At 33.7% G+C, this 16907-nt stretch overlaps 1 protein-coding gene across 2 annotated transcripts; it reads left to right on the top strand.

Annotated features, from left to right (window-relative positions):
* The first annotated feature begins 995 nt into the window (after positions 1–995).
* LOC148026155 (putative serine protease EDA2) lies at positions 996–15969 on the top strand. 2 transcript variants are annotated; one of them, XM_087692198.1, is made up of 13 exons: positions 996–1377; positions 1501–1626; positions 4207–4362; positions 7021–7206; positions 7410–7526; positions 7626–7679; positions 8003–8080; positions 8811–8922; positions 11800–11896; positions 14539–14633; positions 14778–14852; positions 14988–15071; positions 15555–15969. In XM_087692198.1, exons 1-13 carry the CDS (start codon positions 1105–1107, stop codon positions 15644–15646), a joined length of 1545 nt encoding a protein of 514 aa, XP_087548324.1. In that variant the 5' UTR covers positions 996–1104; the 3' UTR covers positions 15647–15969. The 2 variants fall into 2 exon arrangements, with proteins under 2 accessions (XP_087548324.1, XP_087548326.1); XM_087692200.1 differs by having other exon boundaries at positions 15558–15969.
* The last annotated feature ends 938 nt before the right edge of the window (positions 15970–16907 follow it).

Consider the following 16907-nt stretch of genomic DNA (forward strand, 5'->3'; position numbering starts at 1 on the left):
TTGTGTGGCCAAACAAGCCTAATATATGAAATATTCCCCAACTTTATATTCAGAAGACCTTTATGGAGCTTCTCTTTTCTTTGTAAGGGCACATGACTGCTTTCTAAAATTTGTTATAATTTATGAGTGAGGACAATATCTGTATATGCTTCCCTAGGAGGTTTGGAAACCCCTTTGGAGGGTGTTATGCGACCTTCAAAAGGAACAAGCCAAATAAGATAGGGGTAGTGTTGACTGAAATAACTTTTGATAGCAAATACATAAACTAGCAATGCAAATTTTGGGGGGATTTATGAGATTACATCCACTTGCCATTTTTAGAACTAGAAGTGTTGAAGTGTTCGAGGTTTTCTTCTTTAAATTTCGAAGGTGTTTTTGAAATTGTTAATGTAATTCACGTGACATTAAACCTCGATTTCTCGCAAACATTGGGTGGGGGTAAGATAAAAGGAGATGGCCATTTTGGCAAGGAACAACAAAGCGTAGGGTAGGTCACTTATATTGACTGCTTGGTGTACTAAGATTCGGAACGATCTTCGGTAGACTTTTTCGTGTGGCATGAGGTTTGTTTTTCCTATAACGACCCCCTGAAAAGGGATCGGTGGCGGCGGTTGGTAGAAAACCGACTTGCGGGAGGATAATACGTCTACACAGCAGCAGCTAGCTTAGTGAATTCATAAGCCATGACCGTTTCTTCTCCTGAGTCCTGAGTCCTCCCTCTCTCTCTCTCTCTCTCTCTCTCCCCATAGGAAATTAGGAATAATTCCTATCGCTATAAGGCTGAAAATGATGTTATCATGATTATTGTCCTTACGAAACAAACCGCCCAAGGGCCAAGACGGAATTACAGCTGGTGATATTGAGACACAGACATGGCAGTCCCTTTTTGACTGATCGGAACTAGAGAATTCTCATCCGCTCACACACTCTCTCTCTCTCTCGACTCTATATATACAGACCCACTAACCACCAACCCATAATGAGATAGTCAGAGAGAGCCCCCGTAATTCACCAACTTATCCATTTAGCAGCCGCTTGATCATCCATACTCGAGAGTCCGCGCAAATTGCACCTGCAATATTCCTGCCTCGTTATTTGATCCCCATGGATCATCTTCGTCTTCATCTCTGTCGCCATTACCACCATCCAATGTCTAATTCCGTTGTCCATTTGATGATAATCTGTATCAGTCTAGTTACAATCGCTCATCTCTCGACACCTTGCCGCGGCTATGGCTCTCTACACAGGCACCGCTCCGAAGCCATCCTGCGTGCTGCATATTCATCGTCCTCTCGTTCTTCATCGTCTTCGTCGTCCATCTTTCTAAGCGATAAGCCTCTGTGGCTCAATCAGACGCTCGATCATTTTGCTCCCCAGGTACTCATCAACGCAGAGTGCTAAACAGCGCTACTGCCCAGTCCGACAGTCATGCCGGCTGGCTTGGCTGTTCTCATATCTATTCTCTTCGCAAAATCATAGTGACACGATTTCTCGTTACAGGAATCTCCAACCTTTCCTCAAAGGTACTTCGAGTTTTTAAACTATTTCAATGCGCCTCTTGGCCCCATATTCCTTGTGATATGTGGAGAGAACACGTGCGGTGGCATCTTCAACGACTACATTGGGGTAAGACACATGCGTGTAGGACACGTCGGAACAATCCCAACGTGTCCTGAAACGGCATAATATTAGTACCTTCCCACCATCCCATTCTAAAAACTCACGAAAAGCAATCATAGCTGGTTTTGTGTGTTTCAAAAACTTAAAAGTTACCAAACATCTCTTGCTCATTTCAATTATAGTGTTGTTTGAGTGCGTGGAAAAGCCAAGCAAATGTGTGTTCGTTATTTGGAAAAGGGGATTTGGGAAGCCTCCTTCATATCCAAGGTAAAACTTAGGGACAAATTTTCGCCCAATGCTATGTTTCAAAGGTTTTCTACGTCATTAGGCTAATTTTTTGGGCTTGAAAAACTCAAAAAATAATCAAGATATCCAAGAATTTATAGTTTTTTGCCTAAAAATCACCCAAAAATAGCCTAAAAATCATATTCTCTCACAAAATTCACCCGATGTTCTAAACTCTTCACCTTTGATCAACCAAACCACCTATTTACAGACTAAAAATCATGGGGGTGTCTTATTTTTTACCCTATTTATATCCCATAAATCAAAGACTTAGAACTTGCTAGATTCAAACTTGAATTATTTTTTTTGGTGGAGAGAGAGAGAGAGAGAGAGAGAGAGAGAGTGAGAGTGAGAGAGAGTGAGAGAGAGAGAATGTGTGTGCATGTGTGTTTGTGGAATATGTTTGACTTGTGTGCACCTAACCATATGCATGCATGCATCTATTCATCACAAAACTAGTGTCCATGGTACACCTCCTTATTAAATGGAACTCAAATTAGATGAAGAAAGTTTTCCACTTCTTCTTCTTATGGGAGTCACTAAAATAAGTAAATGTATCCTGTGGGTTTAAAAATGTTTGGATGAAGAAAGTTCTCAACTTCTTCTTATGGGAGTCACTAAAATCGGTAAGTGTATCCTGTGGGTTTAACAAAATAAGATTATTTAAGCCCTCTTTTTACACATCTCTTAAGTACATAAGGATACCACAACAAGATGAGTCACATTTGAGTGAAGCTTTGATTGCACATAACCAAGCTTAGCTCATGGTATTAATGTAAATCTCCAAAGCTTGTACATTAAAGTTAACTTTTCTTTATATACCAAATTACGTAGATATATCTAGATTTAGCAAGCACTAATGCTTAAAGGTATAAGGAAAAGCATTGTATAATGTATTGTGGCTTGTGGTTGTTCAACACCTTCTTTTCATGTGCAATATGAAGATGGAGATAAAGTTCTAGTTAGATGGTAGTCCCATAATATTTGTATGTATACACCACTTTCATATCCATGAGTTTGAGGATACAACCAAGATGTCCTTTACTGTAACTACCATACTAGGTAGAGGCATTCTTTCTTTCCATAACCACATTTCACTAGGCATTGTAGTAACATTTTTAGTGGTTGTGCCTTTAATTTATTTATCACGAAGGACTCCATTTATAAACCTCTCACTTCCTAGGTTGATATACTTGATGTCCTTCAAAGTACAATGCTAACCTTGAAAAATTGTGGTTCTTACCTAAAGAGTCAAGAAAAGGGGTCTTTTAGGGGTTTCATTAGGAATGTAATAAGTATCTAGCTACACATAAGGAGTGTTAAAAGTTGTCCAAAAGAACAATACTACTATGTGCAATGGTTTGGAAAATTAGAGTGTAAGTGTTTAGTGTTGGTGGAATGTATTAAGATAAATGATATTGCTCAAGTATCTCACTATGTAATACCACCTTGCAATTCCTTAGCAAACAAGGTACATTGAGACTGTAAGCTCAAAAATTCACAAATAAATCAATTCCCAATAATAGAGTGCAAATAATCACATAGGATTGTGATGAACTCCTTGAATGAAGAAATATAAATAAAAACCTCTTTACAAGATTTACAAGAGGGATAATGTTGATCCATTACAACCATAGCCTTTTGCACTACATCCTAGCCTTTCAAGGTGCATAGTGTAAGTGTAGACACCTTAGCATGCAAATCAATCTCTTTCTCTTTGGTAAAAATGGTGCATAGTGTAAGTGTATAGACCTTAGCACATGAACCCTCTTTCTCTTTGGTAGAAATGATGCTAAAGAAAGTATACAACTATTTAGGATATATATTCAAGAAGTTACTTTTGATTTTAAAATGACTTTTTTGCAAAGAAGCCTTCTTAAAAAGATTGTACTTTGAAGTCTTTATTGCTTTGTAAGACCTAATATCTAATATATTTGTCAATCAATGTGATTAATAATGTAGAAAATAGTTCAACGCATCATACTTCTTTTCATGTACAATCATATAGTTGTTATTTTTTGGTTGTTCTATTAAAGTTGGAAGACACATCTTTATGAAATTCCAAAGTAGACATTGTTTAGTGAAATCTCGAACTGTTTTCCATATATTAAAACATGAAAAACTAGGATTGCCTTTGTTAATGACACAACTTGTTTGATTATTAGATACACTAAGTTTCTTAGCTTCATTAGATATAGTATAATATGCAAGGCAACATTATTTAAAACAAAATAATTATGGATGGCTTATCAACTCAAATTTGTCTTTAAAGTTTTATTAACTATATTTACCTCTTATTAGGTACTAGCTAAACGATTCGGAGCTGCTATTGTGACACTTGAGCATCGATACTATGGATATAGCTATCCATTCTCAGAGTACAAAATAGAAAACCTCCAATACCTTAACACCGAGCAAGCCCTTTTTGATTTGGCAACTTTTCGTGCTTATTATCAGGTCATTACACATCTTCTTGAGAAATTTTATATTTGTTTTCATATTAATCATTACTTTCACCAAACAATGATTTCCTTTCTTAGTAAAAAGAGACGAAAAGTGTTTTCGTGTTTCCATCCGATCCACAGATGTATAAAATGAAGATACTTAATTTGAACAAATTGTGCAAATTTTTCTTTACTAAATCTAATGAGGTTAATGTTTTGTATACATGAAAAAAACTTCAAGAGTATGATAGAATGCTTGGAAATATTTGCTAGAGTATTCATATGGCCACAAACAAATATAAGGGTGTTTTAACTCTTTAATGATCCATACAGTTTTTCCATCCTACATTCAACTCAAGAATGTAGTGAATGGCAATAATAGTCTCCTTTTTGTCTTGCCTTAAAAAAATTTCCCACATTCATCAAAAGCATGATACACTAGGTACTTACTAAGAAAAATAAATTATATTGCAACTCAAGGGCTAGTAACTCTCATTATTTAAGGAGTATGATAACAATGTAGCTTTAAGTAACCCAAGATCATATTTTCTTATCTAGGTTCATGAATTATTATAAAGGGATCTAAGCTCAAAGAGATAAACAAAGTATAAAATCAAGTACATGTCTTTCTTCTATTTTCAAAGAGGATTATCTTCATCAAGACCCAATATAGGTTTTCAAGATATAATAGAAGATTGATTGGAATCTATTAAAGCAGTTACAATTTATACCATTCCTAACTACATCCACATGATCTAGTGGCAATAAAAATTAGATAAGGTTTGATAATAAGATGAAGTTCTTTTGGGGGAAATACTAGTTTTAGTACAAACTCTCGTGTCCTTAAAGAAATCCTAGAAATTAAAGCTATTAGTTCCTAGGCCAACTCACATGCATTTTTGTGGACTTTGTTCTAGTGCGCATTTTTTGCCCATAGGGTCCATCAAATGAAAGGAAAGTGGAATATTAACGTGGCATAAGCATAAGGGCCTTCCAACATATGTATAGTTGACGATATGTTCCAAGGCTTATTGAAGGCTTAAAAAATGATTCAACCATATATAAAAATTTATTCACAAAAGGATAAAGATGTATCAACGTGTTAGTACTCTTAACGTCTACAAGAAATTCCAAACCCATTAGATTTCACATGACATATAAGCACATTGACCTTGTTTGATCACCAATGTTTATAAGTGTTTCAAGCAACAAATAGTTGCATGGGATATATATTTTGAAATGAGTCTAAAAAAATAAATATAATACAAGTTTTAACCATCTTTATGTCAAAATTTTACCTTTATTAGGTTATACTTAGTGGTACTTAATTTATTCAAGCTAATAGATTGAAAGGGGAGGACCTGTTCAATTTGTGAAATGTATGAAAATTACTTACAAAAGGGCCGGTGTCTTTAAGATATAATTTAATAGTGAGAAATTCATACATATGGTGTTTCATAAATAGGCCTTTGAATGCACATGACATATAGAATCCATCCATAGGAAACCCCCAGTCCCCCCCACCCCCCCAAAAAAAGAAAAAATTAGAGACCTACTCCATAAGCTAGGCATATGCATACACACTACATTGAGATAGTTGTTTATGCACATACACACTACATCACACTATGTTTATTAGTACTTAGTTTAGCCAAGCTAGTAGAGATGTTCTTCATAAGTTATATGTGTAAGCGCATTCAAATATATCACATCCATGTGATGAATGGTGGGTATTTGTCTAAAGTGCCTTTGTGTGTTTATGCATGAATGCATGCATGTGTGTGTGTGTGTGTGTGTGTGTGTGTGTGTGTGTGTGTGTGTGTGTGTGTGTGTGTGTGTGCGCGCATGCATGCGTGCTTGTGTGTGTGCGCACGCGCATGCAGGCGCACGCGTGCATGCGTGCGTGGATGTGTGTGTGTATTTCTTTTTTGAACTTCCCAAATGAGGATTGTGATGGCCTTTCAATTTTTGGGGGGGGAACATTATTTCTCAATTAAGGAAATTTAAAGCAAAAAAGTAGTTGGTAAGTGTTTTCCTAATTATGAGGAGGCTTGATAACTTTTCATATAGGCTATTGATTAGAACATATATTTAAGGATTTGTCAACACATATCTTAGAAATAGATATCTCATTTTTGCATGAAAGGAATATAACAATCAAAATTTTCTAGATTGATTTCTTAAGCTTTCACTATACATAGTTTCCTAACTAAATTGTCTATGCTAGCTAAAGTCTTTTATAAGTCATGTTGTTTGTGTTTACTCAATATTGTGGTATCATATATCACTTCATTGTGGGAGGGTGTCTAAGGTGGAATTTCTAAGTGGAACTAGTTAAGTTTTTCAAGGAACATTATCTGCAATAGCTCTTACATACTAGAATAATTTGCAAGATTATCTTTATATTATGCAACATCTAATAATTTCTAACATTTACACCCAAAATTCACTTGTTGTTAAGGATAAATAATAGACTTACAATTGTTATGAGTAAATTTTCATCTAAAGATACTTTCTTGAACTAGTGAGAGTGAAAAAATATAGAGAACTTGTTTAGCTAAATTATTTAATCAATGGAAAGCTACGATAAGAGTTGGTAAATTGAGATTTAGTCAACCATTTCTAGTTTTTTATTAACTCAACTATGTTTGTACTTCTTATGTGCATGTAGAAACAAATCAATGAGAAATACAATCGCTCACAATCATTGGAGAATGCATGGATCACCTTTGGCGGCTCTTATTCTGGAGCTTTAAGTGCTTGGTTTAGACTCAAGTTCCCACATTTGACAAGGGGTAGCCTTGCTAGCTCTGCGGTGGTTCATGCAATACGAGACTACTATGCATATGACCAACAAGTAAGTAATTTTTTATGATGTGGATGAACCATTATGTGTCCTTTGATTGTATGGAAACAAGTTCTAAGCTCAAAACATCCCATTAGTTTTTAAGAAAATATTATCATAAGTATTACGTCATTATTTTTGAAGGGTGTGCCATTGAGTTTGGTATGTTATATAATAATAGTTCATTCACAAACATTGTTTTGAATTTTTTCTAGGTGGCAAACTCTATTGGTTTGGATTGTAGCTTGGCACTACAAGCCTTTAGAAATCTAATAAACAACTCGATGAAGAAGAATTCAACATTTGTCAAAAGCTTATTTAATGCAGAAATGGTGATGAATTTTCCTAATCACATACAAAAGTAGTTTCCTCTTCCATGTTAGCATATTTATTTACCTAATTTCCCTTTTCAAATAAAATTGGCTAAATAGATTGAAGAGGATGTGGACTTCTTGAGTTTCTTAGCAGATTCAACTGCCTTAGCGGTATGCACACTCTATCTACTACATGGGTTCTCTATTGCATGTCAATTTAAATGTTTCATTTATATTCTTCTCTTAATTAGCCTAATGAATACTAAATGAAGAAATATATGTTAAAACATAGAAGCACATGCTAGGAAGAGCTCTCTAAAATGTTGAGTTTGAGATCAAAAGAAAATTGATGTGTAGGTTTACATATCTAAGATTTTGTGTATAGAGGAGCATATAGTTTAAGCAATCTCAGTATGTTGAATTATTCATTGCCATAGAACAAGTATGAAAATACTCCCATTACTAACTAAATAAAAAAGTTTAATGAATTTTAGGTGCAATTTGGTTTCTACAAGGATCTATGCCAACCACTTGTTCGATCATTTCAAATGGGAGATGATACAAACATATTGGTAAAGTATCATCCTAAGACTATAGTGTTGCAATATATTGTGTCATTTTTTGTATCTTTTCAAGCTCATTGCATAAAGATAAAGGAGAAATCTATAATGGATGGCAAATTGGGAAGTTGTCACATGTTTAGACAACCTTTTGAAAAGTATCGGTCACACTTCACATACCTAATTTAATAGATAGTAATGCACAATTTGCTAGTGATGATTATTTTTCAAGCATGAATTTCTTGTTCTTCCAAATATGATGTGGCATGATGATTGTTGACTTGAAAAATAAATTAATATTATAATAGTAATGGAAATACAAAATATTCATTATTTTTGAACTTGAACAATCTTAAGACAGAAAGCCATGTGCCATCAAAACTTTTATATACTTAAGTTATTTTATGTTGAACTTTATTAACTTATTTTACCTTTCAAAGAGCAATTCTAGAGGCTATTGCTTGAATGTGACAACATTGTGGTATTTGGCCAAGGTAGTTATAAAATTTTGCCTCTTTCACAACTTTTCGATAAGGTTGGAATTTTCCTTGGGCTCTAGGGTAATATCTCTACTGAATATGACAACCATAAAGAAGGAATAATCATATTCACAAGGACTATGATTTTTCTAACCTTATAGATGGATATATACTCAAAGATAAAGATTGTGACATAGTGTTGAAATGATTCTCTTTGCACATAATATGATTGTGACATTTTACTAAGATGGGTTTTTGCACAGAATACCTATCAAGGCTATGTTGAGAACACAATCTATGGAGACTTTGGTATTAGTGCTATGGAATACAATCGAGATTACTTGAAAAATCTTACATCACCTGGACCTAAAAGTGGTATGTTATCTTTTCCTCTCTCATCTATATAGCACATAGAACCACATATATATACAAAGATGCACATTTACATCTCAACAAGGATGCATGTACACATGTGCATGCACGCACATGTTTAGATGCATGCAACCACACACACCTGCGCGCACACACACACACACACACACACACACACACACACTCTCTCTCTCTCTCTCTCTCTCTCTCTCCCCCCCCCTCATGCTCACACCAATGAGAAACATTAAAAGTGATCTAATCCAAAAAGTAGAAAATGGTATATAATGAGTGCCCTTTAAAAGCTTGTAGGTTGTGTTAACCATAAATGAACTTTAAACTGCATACATGTTTATTTATCAAAAGCTTTGGGGCTTCCAAAAAGTAGTTAGATCCAACTAGTCATTTGGTAAAAAAGGATGCATTGTCAAAAACAACAAAAAAAGCAATAGGACTAAAGACTAAAGATTAAATATAGGAGTGACCTTCTTATAGTAGATCTTATAACTATAGTCTTTTTTTCTAAATGTGATCCATGACCAAGAAGAAAGATTCTTTAACTACCAAAAAAGGTGCCAAAAGTGATCATGAATAGGAGAGAAACTCTAATATAGACATGAAATATTCTTACAAAATGGTGAGCAAGATGGAAAAGTGGTAAATGAAATATGTGAAAGATCAAGTTAGTGTCTAATTAGGTTAACTTAGTAAGTAGATACAATTGTTAGAGTGTTTGATAAACCAATCAAGAATGGCAATGTGATTATAGTGATTTGCATGCTTCCACTATGAAAACTATTTATGAGACCTCAAAGTTGATTCACATGCTTATATATCATTCCGAATGTAACATATTTAGATAAATTTGGAGGTAGTTATACCATAACAATTTCCAATCATGTGTTATTTCATGCTCTTTGGTAGTAGGAAAGTTGGTGAGAATTAGGATAAGAGTAGATCCTATACCTCATGCTAGGTTAGCTAGATAGTCAAATAATATATGCAACATGGATGCACTTGCATGACATCATGCATGAGGATAGATTGTGATAATATAGTGTGAGGGTATCGTTACATATGAAAACCCCTTTAGGACATGAAATAGGCTTGATGGATCCTCATAAGGACTATTTCCCTAAACTCAAAAGCTAAAGTTTTCAACTCATAAGGGTTCGTTGCCTGAACTCAAAAAGCTAAATTTTCAATTCTCAAATAACTATTAGGAGTTACATTGGTCATATAAGTGCTTATGATATAGGATAAACCTCCAGTTTCATAGTGGCTTTGGCATACATGGATACTTCATGATCCTTCTAGCAACATAGCCGAAACAATTATTTTAAAGAAGGTTGTAAGTGTCAAAATGAATAAACATCTTTCTATAGATAAAGGGTTGCCTAGATCTTAGAACCCTTTTTTTTGGACAAAAATGGCCAATGTTTAACTATATCAAGATAAGGATAATAATATCAAGAATATGAAAAACAATGAAATGTTCACAAGTACAATTGTCCACATTGATGTAACTCAAGGGCATTCAAGTCCTAACAAACAATTATAAAACATGGATATAGCAAGTTTCTTCTTAAATAAACCAAGGGTAAGAAAATGCTCAAATAAATCATGTGATGAGAGTATAAAATTGAGAGATGTGAATGCAATGACTATGTGGATCCTTTTTGGCAATTTAAAGGAGTTTTCTTTAGTAACCATTGAGTATCATTTGAAAAAGAGCATAAATGCTAGCCTATGGACAATCAAAATGATAGATGGCCATGATTATTTTGATATGGCCATATTAACGTATGCAAATCTCAAGAAATAGATAAATAATGTGAATTTTGTAATGTTAAAGTGCATACAAAAAATGCATGACATAGTAGATTTAGGATCTACATAAGCCTACAAATATCACATATATAAGTGCTTCTAGGCAAGAAGAACGAGTGATTTGCATATTCTTTGAAAACCTAGAGACTCCATTTATTTGGAGAATAGAGACCATAGAAAATTTCTCAAGCTCTTAGGTATGTATGTATGTATGTATGTATGTATGTATGTATGTATGTATATGTAAAAGAAAATGTGAATATAGTACGCAATATGGGCAAAAACACTCAACCGTGGAAAGTGTCTCAAGCTGGTACCTAATCTTGAGGCTTTACTAATAAATATGTAAACATAGGATGTGATTCAATAGAAGGGATACAAAAATTTAGGTCTTTTCACATTTATACACATATGCTCTTAGATTATCTCAAGGAGTTACTCATAAGTACATAAACTTAGCATGTGGCTCCAATAGAAGAATTCGGAAATTTCCTTTCTACACACTTTATACACATAGAAGGGTGCCATACATGGGGTTTCCATAAATTGAAAAGAGAAATGGTGCATTTTATTAATGATGATTTTTTTTAAAAATAGACTTTGAACACACATGAGATGTAAGCTTTATATATTTTGACATCCCTCCAAAGGTGATTTATATAAAAAGAAAAATGTGAGAATATGTTTAATGGCCAATAAAGATCAACCTTTGTGAACGCTACAACATAGTATCCAAGACAAGGATGGAATAAGCTATGATAAGTATGAATATGCTAGTCACACACACACACGCGTGCGTGCGCGCGCGCGCACACACACACACACATGCACACGCACATGCACATGCACACGCACATCCACACACACACACACACACACACACACACACACACAGGTGCATGCTCCATGCACACATGTACTAATGTGCACACATACACACATACACATGCATATATGCATGAAGATGCTTATCGACACAATGTTTTGATTAGCTTGAGTTCATGCTCCATTTTTGCCTATCCTGACAAAATTAACTTTGATTGTGGATTTTAGGAACACGATTATGGACATATCAAATTTGTACGGAACTTGGATTCTTTCAAACAGCTCCTTTAAACAATAGTATTCGTTTCTTGCAACTAGATGACAAGTAAGATTCAAAACGTACTACTTGCTCCCTTATGGTTTTTCTTCATGTGAAGATAATCCTCAATTTGGAATGAATGTTCAGATGTCAATTTTGAAACATTTTTATTACTTCCTTATGCATGATTTTCTTATGAGCTATATTTAATATTAACATAAACCTCAAGCATAACATAATATGCTACTTGTAGGCTTGTTACTAGCATGTAAGTGTTGAGAAACATTATCCCTCTAGCTATGTATTATTGTATATGTTAGGTTCATGTGTGGTATAGCGGCCCCATATGTTAAATGATGGGTTTAATATAATCCACATGATTGTATGTTTGCAATCGTGGGAGAGAGCTCATCTCATCTCACCCAAATTGTGGGAGAAATTTTGAAAAATGTTAATTTCCCAACATGGTCCTCTAGAATGGAAAATTTCATCATGGCCAAGGTTTATGGGACTTGATTATTGGAGAAGATATATGTGTAGAGCCTAGTAAAGAGCTAGAGAAGGCTAAGGTTGATCAACAGAAAGTGTGGTTAGAGGAGGTTGTTGAATAAAAGAAGTAGATGGAGAAAGCATGCAAAAAGCATTACATTGGATTTCATTGTGCATTAGTGAATCATTGATCCTACACATTGAGTTGGTAGAGATGCCTAAGGAGGCTTGGGACACCATAAGTCTTAACAAATGTAGTAGTTGAATTTTTTTAGCATTAATGCTAACTTGTTGATTAATGCTAACTACATGTTGTGCATTAATGCTAACTTGTGATTCTCATTTTAGTTCCACATATGGCATGTACTACTTTCTATCTATGATACTTATTCAATGTTGTACTAATAAGACAATAGTATTCAAAAAAATCACTCAAAAATCAATAATATTAGAAAACTTTTTATATGATGCCTTTGATACCATAATATTGCTCCTCTATTCTAAAACACATCCTATTGTGAATTAATGGAATAAAAACTACTTATCATTTAGGTTTACATGAGGTGTTCATACAACTCACAACTTTCATAAGGAGTTAAATTATTAGATGTATATATATGAGTTGGTTATACGACTCTATATAAAGGAGACCAAGTAGTGTTTAGGTTGAAACTTAAACTTTAACAAAGACTTTTCATTTACCCCAATTCTAATCTTGATACATTTATTTAAGGGATTAACAAATCATATAGATATGTTTGCTAGTTAAGTAAGTCTACATACATAACGCTAAGCCTAATAACTTCATTGAATTCGCATGTCCACCAAATTCATCAATTAGAGATGCGAATTCACTATACAATTTCCTCTAATGGAGATAGATTTAGGGGATCATAGATAATACTACCCATCCATTGTGAAACTAAAACTTTGACCGATCTCTAGATAATCCTACCTACCTATTGCTTATTGTAGTAACATTGTAGCACTTAATAATTTCTCACATTCTTCCTCTTGTGATGTTGATTTTGATCCCTTTGAGGCCTTATCAAGAAATTGACCATGTGAGAAGGACTTCAATCCCTTCCTACATTCCATATAGCTTTGGAAACTCTTATACAAAGAAGAGAAAACTTAAACCCTTTACAAAATCTATGCTATAAGCTTAGGATATGAAGCTAGTTAGACTCTAGCAAAGGTGGTTCTTGATGTCCCATAGCCTTTCCTAGTCTATGTGACAAGTGGAGAATGCTCCCAACATTGGGGATTTTACTTTCAATACTAAAAAAATAATGAGAAATTCTAGGACGAATGTAAGAGACTATAGAAAAATAAATGATGAGATGACTTAGCTCTTGAAAAAGTGTTAGTAGAAGCATCTTCAATGCTATGCCTATTAATCATTGGAAAAGTACAAAGAATTCATGGGAAAAGTGTAAATACATTTTTCCATAGACATAGTTATGTGAAAATATAATTGAAATTTGATGCATAAGTAGATTATCTCCTAAACTGCATTATATTAAAAGCACCTTTCAAGGTTGATTTATTGTTCTTAAAGTATGTACAAAGAGGTATGAAGAAGGTGAATTGATTTCAGAGTGATACAAAATAGGAGACTTGAATTTTAAAGAAAAATTTGGAATTCTTCATACATATGCTCTTAAAGTTTCACATCCCATAGCTTGACAGTGAAAGACTAAATTTTCCATTGCATTGCAAATTCTCATTGAAGTATCTTTTCCATTAATTTTTTGCTCATGTTAAACTAGGATACCCTTAAGAGAAAAGTCATAAGTACATATAATTCACTCAAAGTAGTCTAATTAAAACACTAACCTCATCACCCATCGATACCCATTGCCTAAGAAGATGTGGTTTCCATCAATTTTCAAGATCACCAAATCAAGTTTCCACCTACTCTAGAAATTTTTGTTGAAATAACTCACTAAAATTTGATTTATCAAGCCAAATGTGAAATAATACAATGTCTACCACATTAACTAGATTATAACTTTAAGCATTTTGATGTTAATACTCGTGGCATATAGCATCATAACTTGCTAAATCAAAGTGAAGTTTACATTATTTCTATAGGTCTTGTGGTGCAAAATTATATGGATTTTCTAGCAATAAAACTTTAAATTTGAGAGCACGAAAATGTGCACAATTAAAAGCATTGAGAATGGTGACCTTTCTAATATGTTTTATACATGCAGGTATTATTCTAACCTTTGTAAATACATTTTTGGTCAAGAATTGAATCCAAAAGTGAGTGAAACAAACCTTTATTATGGTGGGACTAAAATTGTTGGTAAGCATCATCATGGTTTTCAATTTTTGGAATTGGTATTGCCTTTTCTCAATGAAAGGAATTCTATTTCTCCATCCATTTCATGCTAAGACTTATATGTAACACGACTTATGAAAATACCCATACAAAATCTTATTGTTTTAGGTTCAAGAATTTTTTTCACAAATGGTTCTCAAGATCCTTGGCGACATGCATCCCTAGAATTTTCATCTCCTTATGGTATGACAAATTCAAACTACATTAACTCCATAGTAACTATTTTCAATCTCTGGCATCAAACTAGATAAGAACTCTTGGGCATCAAACAAAATTCATATGCTAATAATTTTTTTGCTATTGATTATTGAATTATAGTGCCATCCTTTATGATTAAATGCAAGAATTGTGCACATATGGTTGACATCAACGGTTGTCCTCAATACCCCTTCAATCCACAAGGTGAGCAACTAGAACACTTGGTTGCAATATTTGTCTAAGATAAATAAATGCATTATGCATGAGACAATGTATGCATGCGAGCTACTAAAATACATCCAAGTATCAAACCTAAATATATAGTCAATGCACAATTCTAGTGTTTGTAATGTTTATGTGATAGTATTGTATAAAATCCAACTAATTTTTATTATAGTAGGTCACTTTATTCATAAGGTTTATATGATATTTTTCCATAACAAATAGATCAATTGCTATGTAAGATGTATACAAATTTCTCTTAAGTAGGATATATCTTTACTTTTGTTTGGTAGAGTAAGCTCAATGAGGTGGTTCATCTTACTTTAAGTAAAAGTTTGGATTCCATTTAAAGAGATTACAACACTAGTGTCCATAATGCTAACACAAACCCAAAAAATTTAACCAAAAAAAAACCAAATAAAGGATGTGGAGTTATCACTATTAACTTGGATGATGATTTTGAAGCAGGAGATGCAAGTTTATGTGAGCCACAAGATGACATAGACCTAGCTCGAAAGCTCATGATTGAGTATATTGAGCATTGGATTGCAGAATAGATCTTCATGTTTCTTATGCAAGTGTCTTCTCTATGATTCATTTCCACATATGCATATGGTATACCACTAATTCAATTCCTAGAAATATACTACAAGGTACACTCCATGCCCTGTTGTTTTAATTGGTTCCTCAACTGTACAGATTCACATCTCAAGTTGGGTTACTTTTGCCAACTATAGGAAATTGTAACCTCAATGTATTTAAGAATCATCTCATCTCTCAAACGTTCTACAAGTAAACTTTGTATCTACAATTTCATCATCGAACTTGGTGCATATCAAGTTCTTAATGTGGAACTTGCACCCATAAATTGATTCACATGTAATGCATACTACGTTATTATTTTTGTTGTGGCTTACCTTTAGAGGGCCTCCTAAAGCTAGAATACTAACCAAACCTAAATTTGAATTAAAGTTAATGAAATTTTCCTCCATCTCTCATATGTGTGGCTCTAACATGATTGACTCTCTCTCTCTCTCTCTCTCTCTCTCTCTCTCTCTCTCTCTCTCTCTCTCTCTCTCTCTCTCTCTAAGAGCAAGGATGCAAAATCAATGGAGAGGGTCTCCATGCTAGGTTCAAGTAATTATAAAGTCCCATCATCACACTCTAATGTGGCAATGGTAAAGGTTCTTTGAACTTCAATAATTTTGAGGAGAAAAGTTTATTCAGCCCTTATATGGACTATACTTTATTCGTATAACTAAGTTACTAAACTATACTAACCTAGTAATTAAAATGTATTACAAATTCAGTAAACAAACTACATTGAACATAGTGCTAAGTACTATATTGTAAACTAAGTTCTGAATTATTGAAGTACTTGTAAATTATTACGAACCAAGTAACTAAGGTTACTAATTTATCGAGCTAATAATATAATCAAAATACTTATCATACTACTACCTTGACTAATTATTATACGTGAATATAATTAGTTCAAGCTAAGAAATAACTAGAAATAAGCAATAAAATTGAAATAGAATTAAAACTCAATCTATAACAAACATTGATAATATTGATTCAATCTGATCAATCATTGCACTTGAATTCATTACAAACAATGATAATGATAATCAAGAAAAGTCACATGATTAGATGCAAGTCATATCTACGATTAGTTTAGATATTTAATATTAGGTTCCTCTGCATTGTCCCATAGTAGAGAGAAATTGTTGTGCTTCGCACTACAAATGCAAGGATTCTATTAACAATATGAAGACACGAAAAAAGAAAAGGACTTGGAAGGGCCACAATTTTTTG

The sequence above is a fragment of the Lygodium microphyllum genome, chromosome 14 (assembly GCF_053477565.2).
Source record: "Lygodium microphyllum isolate KBCC chromosome 14, Lygodium_microphyllum_v1.1.10, whole genome shotgun sequence".
In the NCBI taxonomy this organism is placed as follows: domain Eukaryota; kingdom Viridiplantae; phylum Streptophyta; class Polypodiopsida; order Schizaeales; family Lygodiaceae; genus Lygodium; species Lygodium microphyllum.

Excerpts from the sequence above, each read along its gene's own strand:
- LOC148026155 (XM_087692198.1), top strand. The coding sequence starts at position 1,105 with ATGGATCATCTTCGTCTTCATCTCTGTCGCCATTACCACCATCCAATG. Across the intron at positions 1,378-1,500 it reads TCGATCATTTTGCTCCCCAG|GAATCTCCAACCTTTCCTCA; the intron begins GTACTCATCAAC and ends TTCTCGTTACAG. Across the intron at positions 8,081-8,810 it reads GAGATGATACAAACATATTG|AATACCTATCAAGGCTATGT; the intron begins GTAAAGTATCAT and ends GTTTTTGCACAG.